Source organism: Perognathus longimembris, chromosome 17, assembly GCF_023159225.1.
Source record: "Perognathus longimembris pacificus isolate PPM17 chromosome 17, ASM2315922v1, whole genome shotgun sequence".
Classification (NCBI taxonomy): domain Eukaryota; kingdom Metazoa; phylum Chordata; class Mammalia; order Rodentia; family Heteromyidae; genus Perognathus; species Perognathus longimembris.
Genome location: NC_063177.1, coordinates 52,780,153 through 52,803,004, shown reverse-complemented (window position 1 = coordinate 52,803,004; position 22,852 = coordinate 52,780,153). Strand labels below are relative to the sequence as shown.

General features: G+C 47.4%; 1 protein-coding gene across 3 annotated transcripts in view; it reads left to right on the top strand.

Annotated features, from left to right (window-relative positions):
- Rnf157 (ring finger protein 157) overlaps positions 1–22,852 on the top strand; it is a 59,932-nt gene that overhangs the window by 25,739 nt on the left and 11,341 nt on the right. For all 3 annotated transcript variants that reach the window (XM_048366026.1, XM_048366027.1, XM_048366028.1), the window contains exons 3-13: positions 6,175–6,263; positions 9,495–9,641; positions 10,626–10,743; positions 11,091–11,157; positions 11,549–11,592; positions 12,631–12,678; positions 15,698–15,769; positions 16,239–16,398; positions 16,529–16,641; positions 20,322–20,560; positions 21,271–21,379. In XM_048366026.1, coding sequence (XP_048221983.1) covers positions 6,175–6,263; positions 9,495–9,641; positions 10,626–10,743; positions 11,091–11,157; positions 11,549–11,592; positions 12,631–12,678; positions 15,698–15,769; positions 16,239–16,398; positions 16,529–16,641; positions 20,322–20,560; positions 21,271–21,379 — 1,206 coding nt within the window. The remainder of the gene's footprint in view (positions 1–6,174; positions 6,264–9,494; positions 9,642–10,625; positions 10,744–11,090; positions 11,158–11,548; positions 11,593–12,630; positions 12,679–15,697; positions 15,770–16,238; positions 16,399–16,528; positions 16,642–20,321; positions 20,561–21,270; positions 21,380–22,852) is intronic.

Genomic DNA, 22,852 nt, shown 5'->3' with positions numbered 1-22,852 from the left:
ACTCCTTGTGGTAGCAGGGCCTGGAGCGTACGTGACTGGCATTCTACCATTTGAGCCACACGTCCAGCTCTGTCTTTTGTTGGTTGTTTTGGAGATGGAGTCTAGCACACTTTTCTTCCTGGACTGTCCTCAAACTGTGATCCTCTAGCTGAGGGTTACAAGTGTGAGCTACTAGAACCTGGCTTTCCCACACTCTTGACATCTCAGGTGAACAGACAATTGCTTAATTGGACAGTTGCTCAATTTAATTGCTTAATTAAATATTTTGGAAAAGATCAACATTAACTATGATGTCATGTAGCCATGATATTGGTCCAGTGACTTCCTACCAAAAAAATCTTGAAGACTATTAATACACTGCTTTTTTGGATGGATTTCTTTGGTAGTTGTGTCTGAATACAAAACATGTTTGTGTTTAAGGTCTTCATCTTGTGATACCTTGTTGATATGTCTTTCGTATCTTTGGTATGAATGAAAAAAAAAGTTTTGCACCCTGTCAGCTTTGTAAATACTGGCCCTTTTAACAGTGATCAGCTTCTCCCAAGGACTGGGTAGGAAATTAATGAAAATATAGATTAGGCGTGATAGTCTGTCTCAGGGCTGCAGCTGGTTAGATAGATAAATCTGTATTCACATCACAGGATAGGGAGCTAAGAAAATGTCTGAATGTATCTGTAGTATAAAATCAGCCTCTGGAGGGCTGGGGATATGGCCTAGTGGCAAGAGTGCCTGCTTCATATACATGAGGCCCTGGGTTCGATTCCCCAGCACCACATATACAGAAAATGGCCAGAAGTGGTGCTGTGGCTCATGTGGCAGAGTGCTAGCCTTGAGCAAAAAAGAAGGCAGGGACAGTGCTCAGGCCCTGAGTCGAAGCCCCAGGACTGGCCAAAAAAACAAAACAAACAAACAAAATCAGCCTCTGGAGCCAGGTGCTGGTGGCTAACACCTATAATTCCTAGGTACTTAGGAGACTGCGATGTGAGGTTCCAGGTTTGAAGCCATCCTGGGTAGGATAGTCCATGAGACTCTTATCTCCAATAAACCACTCAGAAAAAGCAGGAAGTGGCACAGTGGCTCAAGTGGTATCACGCTAACCGTGAGCAAAAGAAGCTCTGGGACAGTGCCTAGGCCGAGTTCAAGCCCCAGGACCGGAAGAAAATAAAAGTCATAAAAACTACTTTATAACAAAGGCTTATAGGGGCTGGGAATATGGCCTAGTGGCAAGAGTGCTTGCCTTGTATACATGAAGCCCTGGGTTCGATTCCCCAGCACCACATATATAGAAAATGGCCAGAAGTGGCGCTGTGGCTCAAGTGGCAGAGTGCTAGCCTTGAGCAAAGAGAAGCCAGGGACAGTGCTCAGGCCCTGAGTCCAAGGCCCAGGACTGGCAAAAAAAAAAAAAAAGGCTTATATAGAGCCATGAATAAGATATTAATATGATCCAGATGTTGGGTTTTCAAAGAGAGAGAGAGAGAGAGAGTGTGTGTGTGTGTTTGCTGGAACCAGGGCTTGAGCTTGGGCTTGAACTCAGGGCCTGGATGCTGTCCCTGAGCTTTTTTGCTCAATGCTAGCACCCTGCCACTTGAGCCACACCTCCACTTCTAGCTTTTTGCTGGCTAAGTTAACATAAGAGTCCCATGGACTTACCTGTCCAGTCTAGCTTCAAACCTGGACACTCAAATCTTAGCCTCCTGAGTGGCTAGGATTACAGGTATGAGCTACTGGCACCGGCTAGGAGTATTTATTAAAATACAGATTTTAGTGTCCACCCCAGAGTAGCTGACCCAGAACTCTAGTAGTGGCAGAGGGGCCCTGACATCTGGGGTTTTCAAAATTTGTGCCCATCCTAGGGCTTGAGTTCAGGGCCTGGGCCCTATCCCTGATCTTCTTTTGCTCAAGGCTAGCACTCTACCACTTGAACCACAGAGCCACTTCTGGCTTTTTCTCTTTATGTGGTACTGAGGAATTGAACCCAGGGCTTTATGCATGGTAGGCAAGCACTGTACCACTAAGCCACATTCCCAACCCATGTAGACTCTTTTTAATGACGATATCCTATTCCCAAGGTGGACCTAAAAATGTTAATGGTTTCAGTGGGCACCTGTGGCTCATACCTGTTTAATTCTCATTACTCAGGAGACAGATCTGAGGATTGCAGTTCAGAGCTAACTGGCCTGAATGTCTTTGAGATTCTTATCACTAACTACAGAAAAGCCAAAAGTGCAGGTGTGCTCAAGTGGTAGTGTACCAGTCTTGTGCTAGAAAAGTTAAGGGACAACACACAGATCCTAAGTTTAAGCCTTAGGAATGGCACACAGAAAAATAAATGAATGGTTTTTTAACCAACTGAAGAAAGGCTAGAACATTATGATTAAATAAAGTAGTCCTAAATAAAGGTAAAGAAACCATACACATGAACCAGCAGAAATATATAGCATCGATGCCTTCTTTGAGAATTGATAGGGATGTCACATTATATAGCTCACATTTATACATGATAAATCAGTGTGACCTGGCATGACTCAAATACCAAAGGATAGAAAATTATGTGCTGTTAGAAAGCTTTTTATCGAAAGTAGTAATTTATTTTTATGAGTGGTTATAGTCTTTTTATATAGACTATTAGAAATTGCCCAGTAATTTAGAATTAGAGTACTATTCTTGTTTCATGCACTGTGATCGTACTTTAAGAAAGGTTAAAAAATTCATAAGGATGCTCACATAACATAAGCAAGCTCACAATGAGTGTGTGGTCAGCTGAGAGTATACACCGGCACTTCTAACTTTAGGCACCAGGTGGCACTTGGGTTGTGCAAAGTGTGTGCGCACACAGGAAGTTAAGGACTTTAGGAACCTGGGAGCCAAAGAAACCACAGTGCTCTGAGCCTTGCCCCGCAGGCTCCCAGCGGCCACTTGAAGCAGTCTTTCTTGCTGAGCCTCAGCTATGCTTTTGTCCCTGGCTTGAGGTGTTTGGAATGTAAATCATTCTCAGATCTAGGCTTATTTAGTACAGACACAGGCAGGCCAGTCCTGGGAGAGTGTTATACCCAAGTTCACTGGGCACCAGATATAAGCTACCGGGCCCCTTGCAGCCTGAACTGAAGGGGTTTACTGGGCTTTCACTGCCTCCTGGGCCTCATTCAGTGCTCAGGAGGTAGTGAAAATGCTGAGTGAACAAGCAAATAGCTTTGTTCCTCAGAAAACATGTGAGGAGAAATCACTGTGGCTGCTGCCAAGTTCCTCTAACGTGACCACGCCATGATGTACATTTGTGTTGTGCACAGTGTCTATTAGATCACACAGAAAAAGGATTTTGTCATGCTGTGCTCCAAGTCAGCTCTGCTCTGTGGAGGAGACTTCAAGGACGCCTGTGGAAGTTTAAAAGGAGCATGTGTTTGATGTGCCTTTGTGTGTGCAGTCCACAGAGCTGTGACTGGCATCCACACCGTTGCACAACGGTGCACCGTGTGCAGCACTGTCCCCTCCCAGGTTCCTCTAGGCACCTGCATGAGGGAAGCTTGCATATGTGCGAGCAGATGTGCTGGCCCCACACAGCTGCAGTAGCAGAGCATGGCTTCTGCCCTCAGACATACCTGTATTCCAGTAGCCATTCTGCTAATCCTTAGCCCTGCCCCTCAGATAATTACATCAGCCTTTGAGCCGCAGGTCCTTCATCTATGCAGTGGGATTGTTAATGCTCACCTCCTTCACCATAGTTTGGGTTCTGTGTCAATCTGTCTTCTAAGCTGTGGCTCAAGTGGTAGGGCACTACTAGCCTTGAGTGAAAAAGGCTCAGGGACAACACCCAGGCCCTAAGTTCAAGCCCCAGGACAGGCCCCCCCACACACGTGCACATACACACATACATACACACACACAGACCCTCACTGAGGAGACCAGCTGGAGTGTAGCTGGGTGACAGTGCTTGCCTAGCATGCCCAAGGCTCCAGGCTCCACCCCAGCACAGAAGGAAGGGAGGCAGAGGCCTGACGAGCACTGAGGGAAGCTTTCTGGTGTGGCGTGCCAAGGACAAGAAGGGGCAGTGATTGAGTGAAAGACTGTCACTTACTTTTCCTTTTACACAAGCTATAAGTAGAGGAAGTGAACCTCTGTTTTTACACTGAAGAGGTTTCCATTTCTCCTTCAAGACCCCCAAATCACATGCCACTCCCTCCCACAAGTGATTGCTTCCTTCATAGCCTCTTTCACACTTAGTTATTCTCATGACTGTATCATTACCTACCCAAAGGCAGGGCCTTCTCCTTCCCACTTTGAACCTCTCCTTAGACCTCACCCTGACGTTAGAGGTAGACTCTGGGGCATAAACGCAAGGCCACCAAGACACTAACCAGTTGGTAGGAGTCTGGACAGAATGAGGTTCTACTAGACAGATTTTCTGTTTTCTTCTGGGGAGGGGGAATAAAATGCAACAGTGGCTTTAACAGGGCTGCCATCTGTCTCCTCTCTGAATATCTTGTGTATAGCTGCCAGAGTCATCAGACTCTGGACAAAGTGCTGGAGCTTTTTCTCCTTTTGCTTTTCTTTAGTGAGGGATAGAGAGAGAAAGGATAAAGAGTGAGGTGGGGGAAGTCCATTAAAAATATATATATATATATATTGTTTTCTAACTCAGGAGGAAGTTCTGGGTAACAGCTGGGTGTAACTGCGCAAATGAAGTGATTAATTTTGCTACTCCTTAAAAAAAAATTCTTTTAATCCCAAAGTCATTTATTTTGGCTTTAGAGTAGACTAGCATTTGTGTCGGATTTTCCTGCCTAATTACTTTTGCTTAAGCCTATTTGCAAATTGTTTTAAATTCCTAGAGTCTGACAGTCTTGAGTCTGAGGCCGAAGGGTGAGGCAAGTAGAGAAAGGCCACAGGTAAGAGCTGGACTCAGCGTTGGGTACCACGACTTGGCAGGCAGAATGGTTCCCAAAGTCATAAAAATATGCTTACATTTTGATCCAGTAATTCCACTTGCAAGAATGTGCCCCAAGGAAATAATGCAACAAGCTTGCAGAATGCTGGGGCAAGGCTGTTCACAGCCTCTGCATCAGCAAAAGCCAACTTAAAACACTGAAAAATGCGGACTTGATTAAGTAGAGGAGGCAGTTATCTCTACACGTTATCCAGTTGTGTGTGTCCTACATGGAAGAGAGACTAGAAATGTGCACAATGCCGAATAATACTGGATAGGGGTGGGAAAGGGGAAGGAGGGAGGGAGGGATGGATTTTATTTTATGGAAAAACACATTCTCTAACTTTCATATCATTGAGTAGTAAAGTTAGGACTATTTTGTACTTCTTTGTATTTCTCAACTTTTCTGCTTCCACATGTAATATTTCATCAGTAGATAGCAACCTTTAAAAAAACAATACTGGGGGCTGGGGATATGGCCTAGTGGCAAGAGAGCTTACATGAGGCCCTGGGTTCAATTCCCCAGCACCACATATACAGAAAACGGCCAGAAGTGGCGCTGTGGTTCAAGTGGCAGAGTGCTAGCCTTGAGCAAAAGGAAGCCAGGGACAGTGCTCAGGCCATGAGTCCAAGGCCCAGAACTGGCCAAAAAAAAAAAAAACACAATACTGGGCTGGGAATGTGTCTTAGTGGTAGAGTACTAGCCTTGAACAAAAGAAGCTCAAGGACAGTGAGTTCAAGCCCCAGGACTGGCAAATAAGTATATATACATACATACATACATACATACATACATACATACATACATACATATATGCGCATGCGCTGCTGGCTTACGCCTGTAATCCTAGCTACTTGGGAGGCTGAGATCTGAGGATCACAGTTCAGAGCCAGCCCAGGCAGGAAAGTCTGTGACTCCAATTAAGCACCAGAAAACCAGAAGTGGAGCTGTGGCTCAAAGTGGTAGAGCGCTAGCCTTGAGCAAAAGAGCTTAGAGACAGCACCCAGGCCCTGAGTTCAAGCCCCATGACTGAAAGAAAAACAAATCAAAACAGATAAATCTCAATCTACTGACAGCAGATCAAATCCCTATTCTCCTGGTAGCTGTGACATCCCCTCTGTCTCCTGGCCTGTTAAAAAAGTAGCTCTTCCTGCCTCACGTAACAGGGCTGAACTTCCATGCGGCTGTGCTGTGGTGAGAGAGGCACAGTGACAGTCTTTATAAACACACTTCTCCTGTTTTGTTTTCGCAGTTTCCTTATGCTGCCCCTCCTCCCCAAGAACCAGTGAAGACTCTGAGAAGCTTGATCAACATCCGAAAGGACACACTGAGACTTGTCAAGTAAGTGCCTAGGGCCTGGTCCTAGCTGCCTTCCTTTTGGGGCAGCAGAAGTCCCAGACCCAGAGCCTCTGCCTTAGGCCTTAGCAATGCCAACTGCCGGGTCACTGTTGGGGCCCTGCATCTGCACAAATTAGGCCTCTGAACTGGCTTGGGAGGCTTAGGAGCAAAGGCACGCCTTTCACCTGCCTCGGGCTGGTAAATACTATTCCTATTTTGAGGAATTTTGTAGACATCCCATTATATTATATACTTGTATAATAATGAGCTGCTTGACTTTGAAATGTAGATTTTATTTTTTTTTTGCCAGTCCTGGGGCTTGAACTTAGGGCCTGAGCATTGTCCCTAGCTTCCTTTTGCTTGAGGTCTCAGCCTCCTAAGTAGCTAGGATTGATTATAGGTGTGAGACACTGATGCCTGGCTACACCTTCCTTTTTGAGAGAAAGTAGCACTGGGATTTGAACTCAGGAGTTTGCACTTGCTAGGTGTGGACACACTCTTCTTTGAGACATGCCCCATCCCTGAGAAGCTGGGAGATGCAGGGATCATGAGCTCCTGGCAGGAAGGAGGCTCAGCATGATTGCGAGAGAGTCTAGGATAGTTGCTGTGCGCAGGTTCAGATCAGAGCAGGGCAGAGGGCCCCAGAAAGGACCTCAAGAAGCTGAGCTAGCAAGGCATGCTGGCTCACACTACAATGTTGGGACTTGGGAGGCCGATAGGAAGACAAAAGGTTAGAGGCCAGCCTGGTCTATGCAGTGAGAGCCTATGTCAAAAAGAGGAAGAAAACTAGGTACTAGTGACTCATGTCAGTAATCCTAGCTACTCAGGAGGCTGAGATCTGAGGATTATGGTCTAAAGCCAGCCCAAGCAGGAAAGTCTGTGAGACTCTTATCTCCAGCTTACCATCAGAAAACCAAAAGTGGGGGCTGGGAACATGGCCTAGTGGCAAGAGTGCTCGCCTCGTATACATGAAGCCCTGGGTTTGATTCCCTAGCACCACATATATAGAAAAAGCCAGAAGTGGCGCTGTGGCTCAAGTGGCAGAGTGCTAGCCTTGAGCAAAAAGAAGCCAGGGACAGTGCTCAGGCCCTGAGTCCAAGGCCCGGGACTGGCAAAAATAAATTAATTAAATTAAATTTAAGAAAACCAAAAGTGGAGATGTGGTTCAAAGTGGTAGAGCATTAGCCATGAGAAACAAATCTCAAGGACAGTGCCCCGACTGTGAATCCAAGCCCAACAGAAAATTAAAAAAGGAAGAAGAAAAAAGCTGGGTGGACCATGTGGGGCATCTCAACCTCTCCAGGGCTTCTGACAGCCCGCTGAGAGTTTGAGTTGGAATCGGGGTGATGTGTAGAAGACCAGCACCTGAAAGGGACAAGACGAGCAGCAACTGCAGAGCAATATTAGGAGACTCCAGCTGAACTGAAGGAAGTGCAGACGCTCTAGTACTGTGCTAGTTTACCGCAAGGGCCCTATATTGTGGGGGGTGGCAGACCTCCTCCATGAGGCACATGAAGACAGAGGCAGCCAGTAGATAATGCCTAAAATGGAACATCAAGAATCAGTCAACCTGGCATGCTGTTTAGAAATGTGGTTGAATGTGAAATGCTCAGCCAGAGCAGATCTCCTCTGAAGAGGAAAGAAAAGGAAGGAAGAAGGCCTGCTGTTTGGTTGTGTTGTTTTTTTTTTTAACAAGTCTGGTGGAAACTATTTAAACTATGTGACTAATAACCTTGATTAAATAAAAAAGTAATCCAGGCTGGATGAGTGTTCATGCCTGTAATCCCAACTATATCAGGAGATGGAAATCAGGAGGATCACAATTTGAGGCCTGGACCCAAAAAAAAAAAATAAAAATAGCAAGACCCCATTTCAACCAATAAGTTGGGAAGTGGTGGGAGTATGTCTGTAACCTAAGCTATTTGGTGAGACATAGGTAGGAGGTTCACAACCTGAGATTAACCTCAGGCAAAACCACCAAAATGAACTCTTTCTGAAAAAGAGCTGAAGATGTGGCTCAGAGGGGCCTAAGAAAGTGTAAGGTCCCAGATCCAAACCCTAATATTAAAAAAAAAAAATCTAGCAAGAGCTAGGAACATGGCTTTAGTGGTAGAGTGCTTGCCTAGCATGCATGAAACACCACATAAACAGAAAAAGCTGGAAATGGCTCTGTGGTCAAGTGGTAGAGAGCAAAAGGAAGCCAGGGACAGTGCTCAGGCCCTGAGTTCAAGCCCCAGGACTGGTATAACTTAATAGGTATAACTTAATAACATAATGTAATTGTAAGGTTCACCAGAAAGCAAAGGAAACCCGCCACATGGTTCAGGCAGAAAGGAGTTTATTGGGGGAAGAGCAATCTGCTGACCTGCACACACAAGATGGAGGTGAGTAGACAGAGGGGAAGGAAGGAGAGAAAAAGACAAAGAGAGCAAGAAAGAAAAAAAAGAGAGCAGGGACTGTGTTGAGCCAGATTATATAGGAAAAGGTGGGAGATCTGGCCAGGTGGATTGGATGTGACCTCAGAAGCAGGAGGTAACTGCTTCCAGGTGTGCCAGTTACCTAGGTAATCAGGGTACTGGATGCAGTCTTAAATAGGTGGGGGGCATCTGCATGGAGCCCTCCCTGGGCTGGACCTTACAGAAATCACACTTGAACTCAGAGCCTGGGAACTGTCGCTGAGCTCTTTTGCTCAAGGCTTGTGCTCTAACACATTGAGCCACAGCTGCGCTGCTGGTTTTTGAGTGGTTAGCTGGAGATAAGAAGTCTCACAGGGACTTTTTTTTTTTTTTTTTTTGGCCAGTCCTGGGCCTTGGACTCAGGGCCTGAGCACTGTCCCTGGCTTCTTCCCGCTCAAGGCTAGCACTCTGCCACTTGAGCCACAGCGCCGCTTCTGGCCGTTTTCTGTATATGTGGTGCTGTGGTGCTGGGGAATCGAACCTAGGGCCTCGTGTATCCGAGGCAGGCACTCTTGCCACTAGGCTATATCCCCAGCCCCTCACAGGGACTTTTCTGCTCAGACTAACTTGGAACTGCGCTCCTCAGATCTCAGCGTCTTGACTATCTAGGATTACAGGTGTGAGCCACTAGCACCTGGCCCTGTGATCTTTCAAAATGAAGGCATACGTGTATGTTAATGACCACAGAGAGAAGCCCACATGTGTTGTTTCAAAGAACAAGGTAAGTCTTAGTCCTGGTGTGCTGCCCCAGAGTGCTGAGTCTTTTCTGGTTTTCTAGATGCGCTGAGGAAATCAAGAGCCCTGGAGAAGAAGCTAGTAAAGCTAAGGTCCACTACAACGTTGAGTTCACCTTCGACACGGATGCCCGAGTAGCCATCACCATCTACTATCAAGCCACCGAGGAGTTCCAGAATGGGATTGCCAGGTAAGAACAGAGACTGCACGTCCCTCCCAGACAGGAGGCACCAGCCCAGCCACTCACCCTGGAGGGAAACATTTTTCTAATAAGTGGGATCTCATTCTGGAACTTAGACTTTCTTTTCCAAAGCCCTATTAACTTTTTTGCTTTCAATTGTGCCCTTGTGGACAGTGACCATAGATGTTGTTAAAAATCTGTTTAGCAGTTGGGTTACCCATGGCTCACACCTGTAGCCCTAGTTAGTTGGGTGGCTGAGAATGGGAGGATGGTGGTTCAAGGCTAGCTTAGGCAGGAAAATATGGGAGAGCCCTCAACAGGTAACTGGGCATGGTGGTACACACCTGTCACCCTAAATTCTGTGGGAGACTGAGATTGGGAGGAACCTGGTTCTAGACTATGCTAGGCAGAAAAAAGTTTGCAAGACCCCATTTCAGCAGACGCTGGGCCTGATGTTGTGTTTGGGTCATCTCAGCTTTGACTGGAAGCCTAAAATCAGCAGGTCATTGTAGTCCAGGCATACACAGGGCAGGAATTAAGACCCTTTTGAAAGTTACCAGCACAAAAAAGGACTGGAGTCGTGGCTCAGCAGTAGAGTCTAGCAAGCATAAGTCATGAGATCAAACCCTTAAAAAAGGAAAACAAAACCAAAAAAATGACTTAGCAGGGCTGAGAATATGGCCTAGTGGTAAAGTGCTCGCCTCCTGTACATGAAGCCCTTGGTTCGATTCCTCAGCACCACATATATAGAAAAAGCTGGAAGTGGCGCTGTGGCTCAAGTGGTAGAGTTCTAACCTTGAGAAAAAAGAAGCCCTGAGTTCAAGCCCCAGGACTGGCAACCAAAAAAAAAAGACTTAGCTACCTGTCTGTAGGCCTTTTTTCCTCCCTGTGCTTGAGCCTGTTGGAGTTGAGAAACAGAGGAGAGGTTGAGGGGACTGTCAGACTGTCTGGGCTAGACTCTAACTTTAGCTCCACTTCCCACTTCATACACAGCTACATTCCAAAAGACAACAGCCTGCAGTCGGAGACTGTGCACTATAAGCGAGGGGTGTGCCAGCAGTTCTGCCTGCCCTCGCACACTGTGGACCCCTCCGAGTGGGCCGAAGAGGAGGTGAGTGGCCCTTGCGGGGGCTTCCCAGGGCCCACGCCAGCACCAAAGGCTCTGCCTGGACACTTAGGGCCATGCTCACCCCCAAACCCAGTGACTTCTTCATACCCCTAAAGGAAATTTCTCTCCTTGTTCCTCCCATTCCAATGTAGCCTCATAACCTAGGCCTCTCTGAGAAGAGGAACTGCAAGACAGAGGCTTTCACTGGGGGCCTTCCGTTAAACAGTCTTGGGGAGGTTGCTAAATGAGGCACAGAAATGGGGTAGCATTTCTTGTCAGCACCTCCCTCTTGGATGGGTGGTCCAGCCATCTAGATGTGTTGTGTCCTGTTTTGTTCTCTCCCCGCACAGCTCAGCTTCGATCTGGACCGAGAGGTTTACCCTCTGGTGGTACATGCTGTGGTGGATGAAGGCGATGGTAGGGGCATCTCCATCTTCCTTTGGGTGCGTGCTGCCCTGTTGGGGCACAGTCCTGGCAGAAGCTGTGGTCCAGAATAACACATCTCCCTGGGGGTCTCAGTCCCCTCATACCTGAGCCAGCTCCTTGAGCTATAACTGGGAAGTGCTGGGCCTCCTATAGGCCCCTGCTGGTGATAGCCTAGCACCATGGCTTTGGGGATGGTGGTGCCAGTACTGGGGCTTGAATCCAGGTCCCCTCACTGTTCCTCAGCTTTATCATTCAGTTCTTGTGCTCTGCCACTTGCGCCACAGCTCCATTTCCAGTTCTGTGGCTTTGCAGGCAGTGGGAAGCAGAAGGTGGCATCATAGGTGCGGCTGGCCTTCTTCACCTGGGTGTCTGTTTCTTTCAGAGTATTTTGGCCATTGCCATGTATTGCTGGGCACATTCGAAAAGGTAAGTTATCACTTCATGATACATTTAATGCTTTCTTTTTAAATTTTTTAAAATTATCTTCAAGTAGTTATACAAAGGAGTTGCCATTTAACAAAACAGTTTATGAACCGGGCGCCAGTGGCTCACATCTGTAATCCTAGCTACTTAGGAAGCTGAGGTCTGAGGCTCACAGTTGAAAGCCAGCCCAGGCAGAAAAGTCCATGAGACTCTTATCTCCAAATGGCTCTTATCTCTGGAAGTGGTGCTGTGGCTCAAGTGGTAGAGCATAAGCCTTGAGCTGAAGAGCTCAGGGACAGTGCCCAGGCCTAGAGTTCAAGCCCCATGACTGACCAAAGAAGAAAAAAAAAAACAGTTTCTGAATACAGTATATGTTGATCCATGTCACCCCTTTCAACATTCTCACACATTTACATTCAACACTTTCCTTTTTGTTGGTTGGTTGGCTGTGGGGCTTGAACTTGGGGCCTGAGTGCTGTCTCTGAGCTCTTGTTTTGTTTTTGTTGGTCCTGGGGCTTGATCGCTGATCCCTAAGCCTCTTTGTGCTCAAGGCTGGTACACTACCATGTGAGCCACAGTGCTATTTCTGGCTTTTTCTAAGTAGTTTATTGAAGATAAGAGTCTCATGGACTTTTCTGCCTGGGCTGGCTTTGAACTGATCTTAGCCTCCTGCGTAACTAGGATTTCAGGCCTGAGTCACCAGCACCTGGCAACATTTAATGCTTCCTTTCCTAAGAGGCTGGCATTGTTTTCTGGCTTGCTCAGAATAGTCAGGCTTGGGGAGGAATTTAACAGGTGTTACAATGGAGTGGCTCTGACAAGTTTTCAGTGCTGCCTTGCTGCATGACCTTTGAACCCTCAAGCCTCAGCCTCTTCCTAAAATGAACAGTTAGATGGATCACTGCAAGACCTTCATAGTTGTCAGATTTTATGATTCCATTTTGTGTTTGTCCAAAAACACGCAATGCTGCAAAACAACCACAGGGTGTGGGATGCGGCGAGCTTTCTGCTCTCGTTGTGACCATTGTATTTTCATTCCAGCACACAGATGGGACGTTCTGTGTCAAGCCCCTCAAACAGAAGCAGGTGGTAAGTATCTAAGGGCCGGGGATACTGGTACTTTCTCTCTCTCTGTCTCTCTCTCTCTCTCTCTCTCTCCCCCCTCTCTCCTTTTCCCTCTCTCTTCTAGTTCTTTCCTTTGCTAAATGTTCTTCTTTCCCTCTCCTCTTTGTTTTGTGTAATCAAAGGAAAAAAAGAAAAAAGGAGCACTTTTGTGTGTTAGAAACCACTTGGGTGGCCTGAAAGGAACACTGACTCTGGGTCTCTAAGGCTGGGGAATTGGTGCTGCGGCCTCCACCATCTGCACAGGGACTTGAGAAATGAAAGGACAAGATTTATCTCTTGACATTAGACTGGGAGACTTTTTATTTCAAATGTCAGGGTGAGAAACATTTCTAGCAAAAGGGTAAAGTATAAGGGTGCAATTCAGAGGCTATTAGCGCCCTTGGCTTCATTTATTTCCCCATTCAGTTTGCAGGCCATTGGCCCTTCCGGAACAACAAGCAAGGTTCGTATATGTGTGCTAGAAGGCCAAGCCCCACCATGTGCCACACTTGTCTTTGCGCTCCTGCCCAGGTGGGAGGAGACTCAGTGGAGGGTGAGGGCACTGGTGCCGGTGGCACCGGTAAGAGCATGGTGGAGAGGTGGGTCATCCCAAGGAGTATGGGAGCAGGTGGGGAGAGGCAGGGCGGCCTTTGTGGAGACAGGAGCGAGGCCTTGCTACGGATGGGTGATAAGCATCTGGATTCTACAGTATTCATTCTTCTGAGTTAAGTATTTGCCCCTCCATTAATGGAGCCCATAGTAGTCAATACTACTTTTGTATAAACTAGTTGGTAATGTCCTTTTCAGTATAGTTATTATGTTTAAACAAATTATAGAGCAAAGCAGAGAAGCTGAGTACCGGATGGCTCAATTCTGTTACTAGCTATTTAGGAGGCTGAGAGGATAGTGCATGAGACTCTTCAATTTACTAGCAAAATAGTCACAGTGGAGTTGTGGCTCAAGTGGTAGAATGCCAGCCTCAAGTGAAGGAAAACTAAAGGACAAAACCAAAGTCCTGAGTTAAAGCCTCAGTATCTGCATGTGTGCACACACCCCCAGATTCAGAGAGACCGTAGCTCTGAGCCCAGGGTACTGTCTAGGCAGACCCAGACTTGAATATTCACAGGGAAGGCTTAGTTAACCAGGAGGCAAACATAGCTTGAAGGAGAGGTTCTAGTTTCCTCCTGTTGGATTTGCATTAGTAACAAACTATCCTCTTGGAGAGGAGTCTGTCAACTCAGAGATAATGAAGTTTCTGAGAGCAGAGATGAGGAAACAGGAGAAGGAGACTTCTGGAGGGAAATAAAGGGAGAGCCAGCTTTGGCATCAACATGGCCTTAGGATCAAACATTGGCAGCTGAAGTTTCAGAAACAAAGCCAAGTTATGCAGTGCTAGTACATAATCCCTGCCACTCAGAAGACTGAGGCCAGCGTGGGCAACCTGTCTCAGGGAAAAAACAAGCTGGGCATGGTGTACAGGCCTGTTTGTACTTGGGAGGTGGAGGCAGGAGGTCAGGGAGGTGAGGCTAGCCTGAGATACACAGTGAGAGCCTGTCTCAAAACAAGAACAAAGAAAAAGAAAAAAAAAAAAAGCAACCAGGCCAAGAGAAGTCATTTTGCTGTGTTCGAAAAAGGATGTTCCAGGGGCTGGGAATATGGCCTAGTGGCAAGAGTGCTTGCCTCGTGTACATGAGGCCCTGAGTTCGATTCCCCAGCACCACGTATACTGAAAATGGCCAGAAGTGGCGCTGTGGCTCAAGTGGCAGAGTGCTAGCCTTGAGCAAAAAAGAAGCCAGGGACAGTGCTCAGGCCCTGAGTTCACAGCCCAGGACTGGCCAAAATAAATAAATAAATAGATAAATAAATAAATAAATAGATAGATAGATAGATAGATAGATAGATAGATAGATAGATAAATAGATAAATAAATAAATAAAGAAAAGAAAAAAGAAAAAGGATGTTCCACGTGCATTCCCTGGCCATCTCCTTTTCTCCATCCCTCTTTCTCTCGGTATGTTTCTTATTTCTCTTTTCTATACTTCTATCCTCATAATATCTAAAGTGAAATTTTCTTACATAGTGTTACCTTATTATTATTATTTTTTTTTGTCGGTCGTGGGGCTTGAACTCAGGGCCTGGGTTCTGTCCCTCTGCCACTTAGAGCCACAGCTCAACTTTCGGCTTTCTAGTGGTTAGAGATAAAAGTCTCAGGGAGCCGGACGCAGGTGGCTCACGCCTGTAATTCTAGCTACTCAGGAGACTGAGACCTGAGGATCACAGTTCAAAGCCAGCCTGGGCAGGAAAATCTGTGAGACTCGTTTTTTTTGCCAGTCCTGGGCCTTGGACTCAGGGCCTGAGCTCTGTTCCTGGCTTCTTTTTGCTCAAGGCTAGCACTCTACCTCTTGAGCCACAGCGCCACTTCTGGCCGTTTTCTATATATGTGGTGCCAAGGAATCAAACCCTGGGCTTCATGTATATGAGGCAAGCACTCTTGCCACTAGGCCATATCCCCAGCCCTCTGCAAGACTGTTATCTCCAGTTAACCATAAAACCAGAAGTGGCACTGTGGCTCAAGTGGTAAGAGCGCTCGCCTAGAGCTGAAGAGTTCAGGGGCAGCTCCCAGGCCCAGAGTTCAAGCCCCACTACTGGAAGAAAAAAATTTCCTGGATTTTCCTGCCCAGGCCGGCTTCAAAACATGATCCTCAGATCTCAGCCACCTGAGGAGCTAGGATTATAGGCATGAGCCCCTATTGCCCAGCTATGTTTCCTTTTTAAAACATACTCTTCTGTCCTCTTTCTGGTCCATGATTTTTTCCAACATTCATAAAAGTGAGCCACCACACAAGTGTTAACCATCTGGTTTGTGGAGTGTTATGCTCCCTGCCAGATGTTCAGTTGGTAAATTAAGCATGCGCTTCTTCACTGTGAACGAGTCATCCTGGGCTCGACGGCGGGGCCGGGGGCTCCCCTCCTGCCTCCTTCAGCTTCTCTGTTGGCCCTTCAGGTAGATGGGGTCAGCTACCTCCTTCAGGAGATCTACGGAATAGAAAACAAGTACAACACCCAGGATTCTAAAGTAAGTTTGGTTCAAAGTTTTGTTGTGTACTGTATAGGGCTGGGGCTGAGGAACCCAGTGAGCTAGGTATGGAGCTGTTGGGAAGCATTCAGATCGTCTGGTTTCTGTCTGTGGAAATGCAATCAGCTCCCCCGGGCTTGTTCTTCTGCTCTAGGGCTCTGTTGGACTCCATTTTCCAGAAAGAAATGGAGTTCACCACCCTTTTGCCCAGATCTGTGTGGGCTGCTAGGTTCCCTCGGCTCAGATAGTCAGGGACGCCAGCGTTGGGCCTCTGAGGCTGAGCTCAGGGCTGCCCCAGCCTCTCTTGCAGATGAGCTGTTCTCAGAGGCAATGTGACTGCGTGCCATAAAGCGCCAGCCTAGATTTTGTTCTTAGTCCTTGTCTCTGCTCTTCAGCCAGCTGCCTCGTTAATAAAGTACCGGACACCAAGGGTTTTATGTCATTGCCTAAATTTCTGTTTTCCTGGCAGGTGGCTGAGGATGAAGTGAGCGATAACAGTGCTGAGTGTGTGGTGTGTCTCTCCGATGTCCGGGACACCTTGATCCTGCCCTGCCGCCACCTCTGCCTGTGTAACACCTGTGCAGACACCCTGCGCTACCAGGCCAACAACTGCCCCATCTGCCGGCTCCGTAAGCCCTAGGTGGTGGAGGGAAGGCAGGGAGCACAAGAAGGGCATTACCCCGATTGCTGTGGGGATGGACCAGGGTTCACCTTAATCTTGTAGCAGGATGTCCTGATTGCCTGTTTTCTTCTTCACAGCCTTCCGGGCACTGCTTCAGATCCGAGCCATGAGGAAAAAACTGGGCCCCTTGTCCCCAACCAGCTTTAATCCCATCATCTCCTCTCAGACATCTGACTCTGAAGAACACTCGGTGAGTTGGGCACAGAACCATGGGATTCCAGAGCTAAGGCTTTCATGGAGTTTAACCTATTTTTTTTCTAATCTTCTGTCTTTTGTCCTTTTTTTGGTCTTTAGACAGGGTCTCACCATGTAGCCCAAGCTGGCCTCAAACTTGCTGCCTTTGACCTTCTTTACACAGCGTTGCAGCAAGGAATTAAACCTGGCCAGGCTGACGGATTTGCCAGACTAAGATGATGTCCTATTGAAGCCAGGCAGCATTACTTAGGTTTCCTGTCCAACGCATACTTCCATTCCTAAAATAACTTGCTGTGCCTCACTCCAGGGGGCCACCTCCGAGCGCCCCCATGCAAAAACAAGGGGTGATTTTTTTTTATTTGAAGAAAATTTTACTATCTTTATTTGAATCCTTGAGGAAGTTGCCTTTTTAAAAAATTATTTTGGTTTTATTTTATCTTTTATTATCTCTAAGTAGTTGTACAAAGGGGTTTCAATTCAATATGTCAAAAAGATAACATTTTCTCCATCCTATTTTGTGGCTTTGGTGACTGGGAGCCAAGTGGACAGTAACTGATCCCATGTGACCGTGTAAGGACACTGTTGGGATCAAGTGCCTCACACTGTAAAATAGCCGCTGTGGGCTGGGATAAATTTGGGGTAGAGTTCTCAGCAATAGAAAACTACAAAGAAAAAAAATATATAAATCTATTCAAAACTTTAGAATTAAAAAACAAACCATTGACAGCCTTTTGTTTGTTTGCCAGTCCTGGGCCTTGGACTCAGGCCTGAGCACTGTCCCTGGCTTCTTTTTGCTCAAGGCTAGCACTCTGCCACTTGAGCCACAGCGCCCCTTCTGGCCATTTTCTGTATATGTGGTGCTGAGGAATCGAACCCAGGACCTCATGTATACGAGGCAAGCACTCTTGCCACTAGGCCATATTCCCAGCCCCAAGTCTGCATAACTCTTAAAAATAAAGAAGTAGATAAATCACCAAAAGTATATTAACAAAAATTATGAGCTCTGGACACTCATAGCTTATTATCTATAACCATAACTACTCAAGAAGCTAAGATCTGAGGATCACAATTTGAAGCCAGCCCGGCCAGGAAAGTCAGTGAGAGTCTTGTGTTCAATTTATTACCAAAAAGCCAGAAGTGGAGCTGTAGGTCAAGTGGTAGAGCACCAACCTTAGGCAAAAAAGCTCAGGGACAGTATCTAGTCCCTGAGTTCAAGCCCCAGGATGGCACAAAAAGAAAAAATCTAAAGATGTTTGTTTTGTTTTGTTTCCTGTTCTAGAGGTTGAATTTGGGCTTTATATACATTCATCCAGCTATGAAAGAGCCTCATGTATATACAGGGAGGTTCATCCGAACGACACTGTTTATAGTAGGCCATGTCTGCCTCAGCTCAATATCAGCACTGGTAGTTAGAAAACTCACAGTTGTCTGTGAAAAAGAGGTGGAGCTAGAGAGGTTTCAGAAAGGCAAATATTGATGTTGGGTGAAATAAAACATAGAACTGTTTCTTCGTTTTATCCTTTTTTTTTTTTTTTTTTTTTTTTTTACTAGTACTGGCGCTTGAATTAAGGTCCTGGGTGCTGGCCCTTATTAGCCTTTTTTTCCCCTGCTTAAGGCTGGTGCTCTACCAGTTGAGCTACAGCTCCCTTGTGGCTTTTTGTGAGTTGATTGGTGATATGTCTCATGGACTTTCCTGCCTGAGCTGGCTTTGAACCTCAATCCTGAGATCTCAGTCTCCTGAGTTGCTAGGATAAAAAATGTGAGTCATGGGGCTGGGGATATGGCCTAGTGGCAAGAGTGCCTGCCTCATATACATGAGGCCCTGGGTTCGATTCCTCAGCACCACATATACAGAAAATGGCCAGAAGTGGCGCTGTGGCTCAAGTGGCAGAGTGCTAGCCTTGAGCAAAAAGAAGCCAGGGACAGTGCTCAGGCCCCTGAGTCCAAGCCCCAGGACTGGCCAAAAAAAAAAAAAAAAAAAATGTGAGTCATAGGCACCTAGCCAGAATTGTTGATTTTTAAAAATTGATTTGCTCTATTGTTATTACAGAGATGATATACAGAGGGATTACATGAGTCAGGTCATGAGTACATTTCCTTTCCTACAGCGTCTTCTGTTCTCTCATTCTCTCCCAGTCCCTCCCTCCCCCTCCACCCACGACTTGTACGACTCACTTTTACTAGTGTCCACTGAGCTCCATTGATGCACTTTCTCAGCCTCTTCCCTCGAGTTCTGTGCCCTCCCTACAGCCCTTCCAAAAATGTACTCTTGAATACACCACACAGAGGTAAAGCAGTCAGAGTCATCAAAAATGAAAAACTAGGGCTGGGGATATAGCCTAGTGGCAAGAGTGCCTGCCTCGGATACACGAGGCCCTAGGTTCGATTCCCCAGCACCACATATACAGAAAAAACGGCCAGAAGCGGCGCTGTGGCTCACGTGGCAGAGTGCTAGCCTTGAGCGGGAAGAAGCCAGGGACAGTGCTCAGGCCCTGAGTCCAAGGCCCAGGACTGGCCAAAAAAAAAAAAAAAATTGGGGCTGGGGATATAGCCTAGTGGCAAGAGTGCCTGCCTCGGATACACGAGGCCCTAGGTTCGATTCCCCAGCACCACATATACAGAAAACGGCCAGAAGCGGCGCTGTGGCTCAAGTGGCAGAGTGCTAGCCTTGAGCAAAAAGGAAGCCAGGGACAGTGCTCAGGCCCTGAGTCCAAGGCCCAGGACTGGCCAAAAAAAAAAAAAAAAAATTAAGAAAAATGAAAAACTAGACAAAGGAAAGAAAAGAAGGAAGGAAAGTCTCTTTTTTCCAGATCTTGGAGGTTATTTCAGTATGTATATTATTTTATATAAATATGAAGAGGCGCTTAGGCTTTGTACCATTGTGTTCCTTTGCTAAGAGTCTCACTTTGTGTGAATATCTAGAATCCTGTATAATTTATCGTATCCCAGTGCATTTTAAATATAATTTCCACGTATCAGAGAGAACATGTGCCATTTGTCTCTCTTGAGCTTGGCTTACCTCACTTGACATGATTTGTTCTAGTTCCATCCATTTCCCTGCAAATGACATTATTTTATTCTTTCTAATGGCTGTGTAAATTCCACTGTGTATAGGTAGCACATGGTGTGGATCCACTCATCTATTGTGGGGTATCTGGGCTGTTTCCGTATCTTGACTGTTGTGAATAGTGCTGCAGTGAACGTGGATGTGCAGGTGTCCTTATATCCTGGCTCATGATGCTCAGGGGAGATGCCCAGGAGTGGATTGGCTGGGTCATAGGGAAGATCTATGTTTTGTTTTTTGAAGAACCTTCAGACTGCTGTCCAGAGTGGTTCTGCTAGTTCACATTCCCACCAACAGTGCAGTAGGGTTCCTTTTTCCCTACATCTCTACCGGTATTTGTTGTTCAAATTCAGTGTTGGCCAATCTTACTGGGGTGAGATGGAGTGTCGGAGTTGTTTTGATTTGCATTTCCTTTATGGTCAGGGATGATAAGTATTTCCTCATGTGCCTCAAAGTGGTAGAGTGCTAGCCTTGAATTGAAGAGATCCAGGGCAGCGCCCAGCTCCTGAGTTCAAGTCCCAGGACCATCAAAAAAGAAAAAGAACAAACATGATCGTGCCCCAAAACAATAAACACCTAAGTAATTTTTTGACTTGTCTCTGGTTCCCTAGTCCTCAGAGAATATTCCACCAGGTTATGAAGTGGTGTCTCTTCTGGAGGCGCTCAATGGGCCTCTCACCCCGTCCCCAGCGGTTCCTCCACTTCACGTGCTCGGAGACGGCCACCTCTCAGGAATGCTGCCTTCATACGGCAGTGACAGCCACCTGCCCCCCGTCAGGACACTGTCCCCCCTTGACCGCCTGTCTGACTGCAGTAGCCAAGGACTCAAGCTCAAAAAGAGTCTCTCCAAGTGAGTAGCAAGCACATGCGCCTCACTGGGCCACGTTCCAAACCGTCCTGCCCTCCTTCTCCACAAGCTGCCACATCTGGGCCTGGAGCTGCTTCACAGTACCCCTGAGGGGGACCCCTCAGGGAAAGGCTATCCTCCCCCAAGAGATGAAACAAAACATGTCTGGGCACTTCGGAGAATTCCCCTTAGATAAACCTGTTACATGTTCATTTGAGAGGAGTTGGGGGCACAGGACAGAAAACATTGAACCACTGACAGACAGGACCCCCTGGGGTGTGGCTTACTCTGAAGCCTGGAAGATCTGGCTAGAGACATGGCTTAGTGGTAGAACACTTGCCCACCAAGTGCAAGGCACTGAGTTCAAACCCCAGTACCAGACTCTGAGACTAAAGGACCCTCATGACCATAATTCCTAAATATTTAAGTCCAATGGGGCACAGTCAACACAGTTTCTACCACAAAGAAAGGACGGTGTTGCACATGGAAGTATTGAGACCCAGGGAACGTCAGTCATTTTTTTCCAAGGTCAGGCATGAATTCCTTGAAGGAGCAAGAGGCAAAAGGGGTCTCTGTCCCCTGTGGTGCTCCTCTCCCCCCGCCCCGGGGACCTGGTGCCCCTCCTCTCGTGCAGTCTGCAGGAGAGGAGTGCAGGCCAGCTCCCATCTGCATGGACACTGGGTACGACTGCTTTTCCCTCTGGACTTTTACAGATCTGTCTCCCAGAATTCTTCCGTGCTTCACGAAGAGGAAGACGAGCACTCCTGCAGCGAGTCAGAGACCCAGCTATCTCAGAGACCCGTGGCTCAGCATCCCGGGGAGGTGACTGCTTTTCTTTTCTCTCCCTGGGTGCTGCTGGTGCCAGGCACGGTCCCTGTCCCCTCGTGCCTCCCCCCATCCCCTGGCTCCTCAGATCTGTCTGTTTCATGTACCTACTGGACCCTCAGCCCCTCCCAGACAGTGGCCACGAAAGCGTCGTGAGATTTCCGTGCTCCTCGGTGTGTGGCACCTGGTCACTGGGGTCTTGTCCTGCAAGCGGAGCTGGGAGCCGTGAGGAGAGCACAGAAGACCCTGGCCTCGTGGCACTTCCACACTTGCAGCGGGTGGAGGGTGACACAAGTCAGGGTGAAAACGTGTGTGCCAGAAGTCCGTGTGGACAGTGTGAGACGGGGGTGTGGACCTGGAGGCCGGAAGGAGCGTGATGCTTAACCAGTGGTCCCGAAGCAGGGAGCAGCCGAGTTCAGAGCTGAGAAGAGGGGTGTGGGCGTGGGAAGGTGGCAGGGCGGGGGCGGGGGGATGCTCTGGGAGGCCACTGAGGTACCGCAGGGCTCTTGCGGGCTTCCTTAGCTGGAGCTCATTAGCCCCCTGCCCTCAGTGGCCCTGAGCTAGGGGCGATGGCACATTTGCAGAGGAGAAAGTGACTCAGCCCTAAGAACTCAGGGCTATCTGGGACAGTGTTGTATCTGGCATGGTGTCGTTCATTCCCCAGCAAGTGCTTGTCAAATCAGAAATCTTTATTTCCTTCTTTTTGACCTCAGGGCCTGGGTGCTGTCCCTGGGCTTCTTTTTTGCTCAAGGCTACCGCTCTACCACTTGTACCTGGCAAATGATGAATCTTAACTATAGAAAATCAGAGCCCTCAGCCAGTGTAGTCATGTCCACCTGTAATCCCAGCACTGGGGAGGCTGAGGCAGGACATTGTCAAATTGTAGGCCAGTCTGCAACAGTTTCAGTGATGCTGTGTCTCACATGTAAAGAGCAAGCTGGGCGCTGGTGGCTCACCCCTGTAATCCTAGCTACTCAGGAGGTTGAGATCTGAGGATCCAGTTCAAAGCCAACTGAGGCAGAAGAGTTCATGAGACTCTTATCTCCAATTAACCACCAAAAAAGTGAGAAATGGAGATGTGGCTCAAGTGGTAGAGCTCTAGCCTTGAGCAAAAAAACCTCAGAGACAGTGCCCAGGCCCTGAGTTCAAGTTCCAGAGCCAACACACACACACACACACACACACACACACACACACACACACACACACACGAGGGGGGGAAGAAGGAACAAAAAGATAGATTACCTAAACAGAGACCATTAAAGTGTTGTAGTAGAAATGTACAAGATTTCATTTCATTTTGTAGAGAAAAATCAAAAGTAGCATTTGAGGGAAATCTTGGAACTCTTTAGACCCAAAAGAAAGGGGAGCAAAGCAAGCAGGTGGGGGCTGGGAGCGGGCCAGGGTCTGCTTCACCTGACTGATGGACATGAGCTGACTGGAAGAGCAGGAAAACGGCCCCGCCGAGCT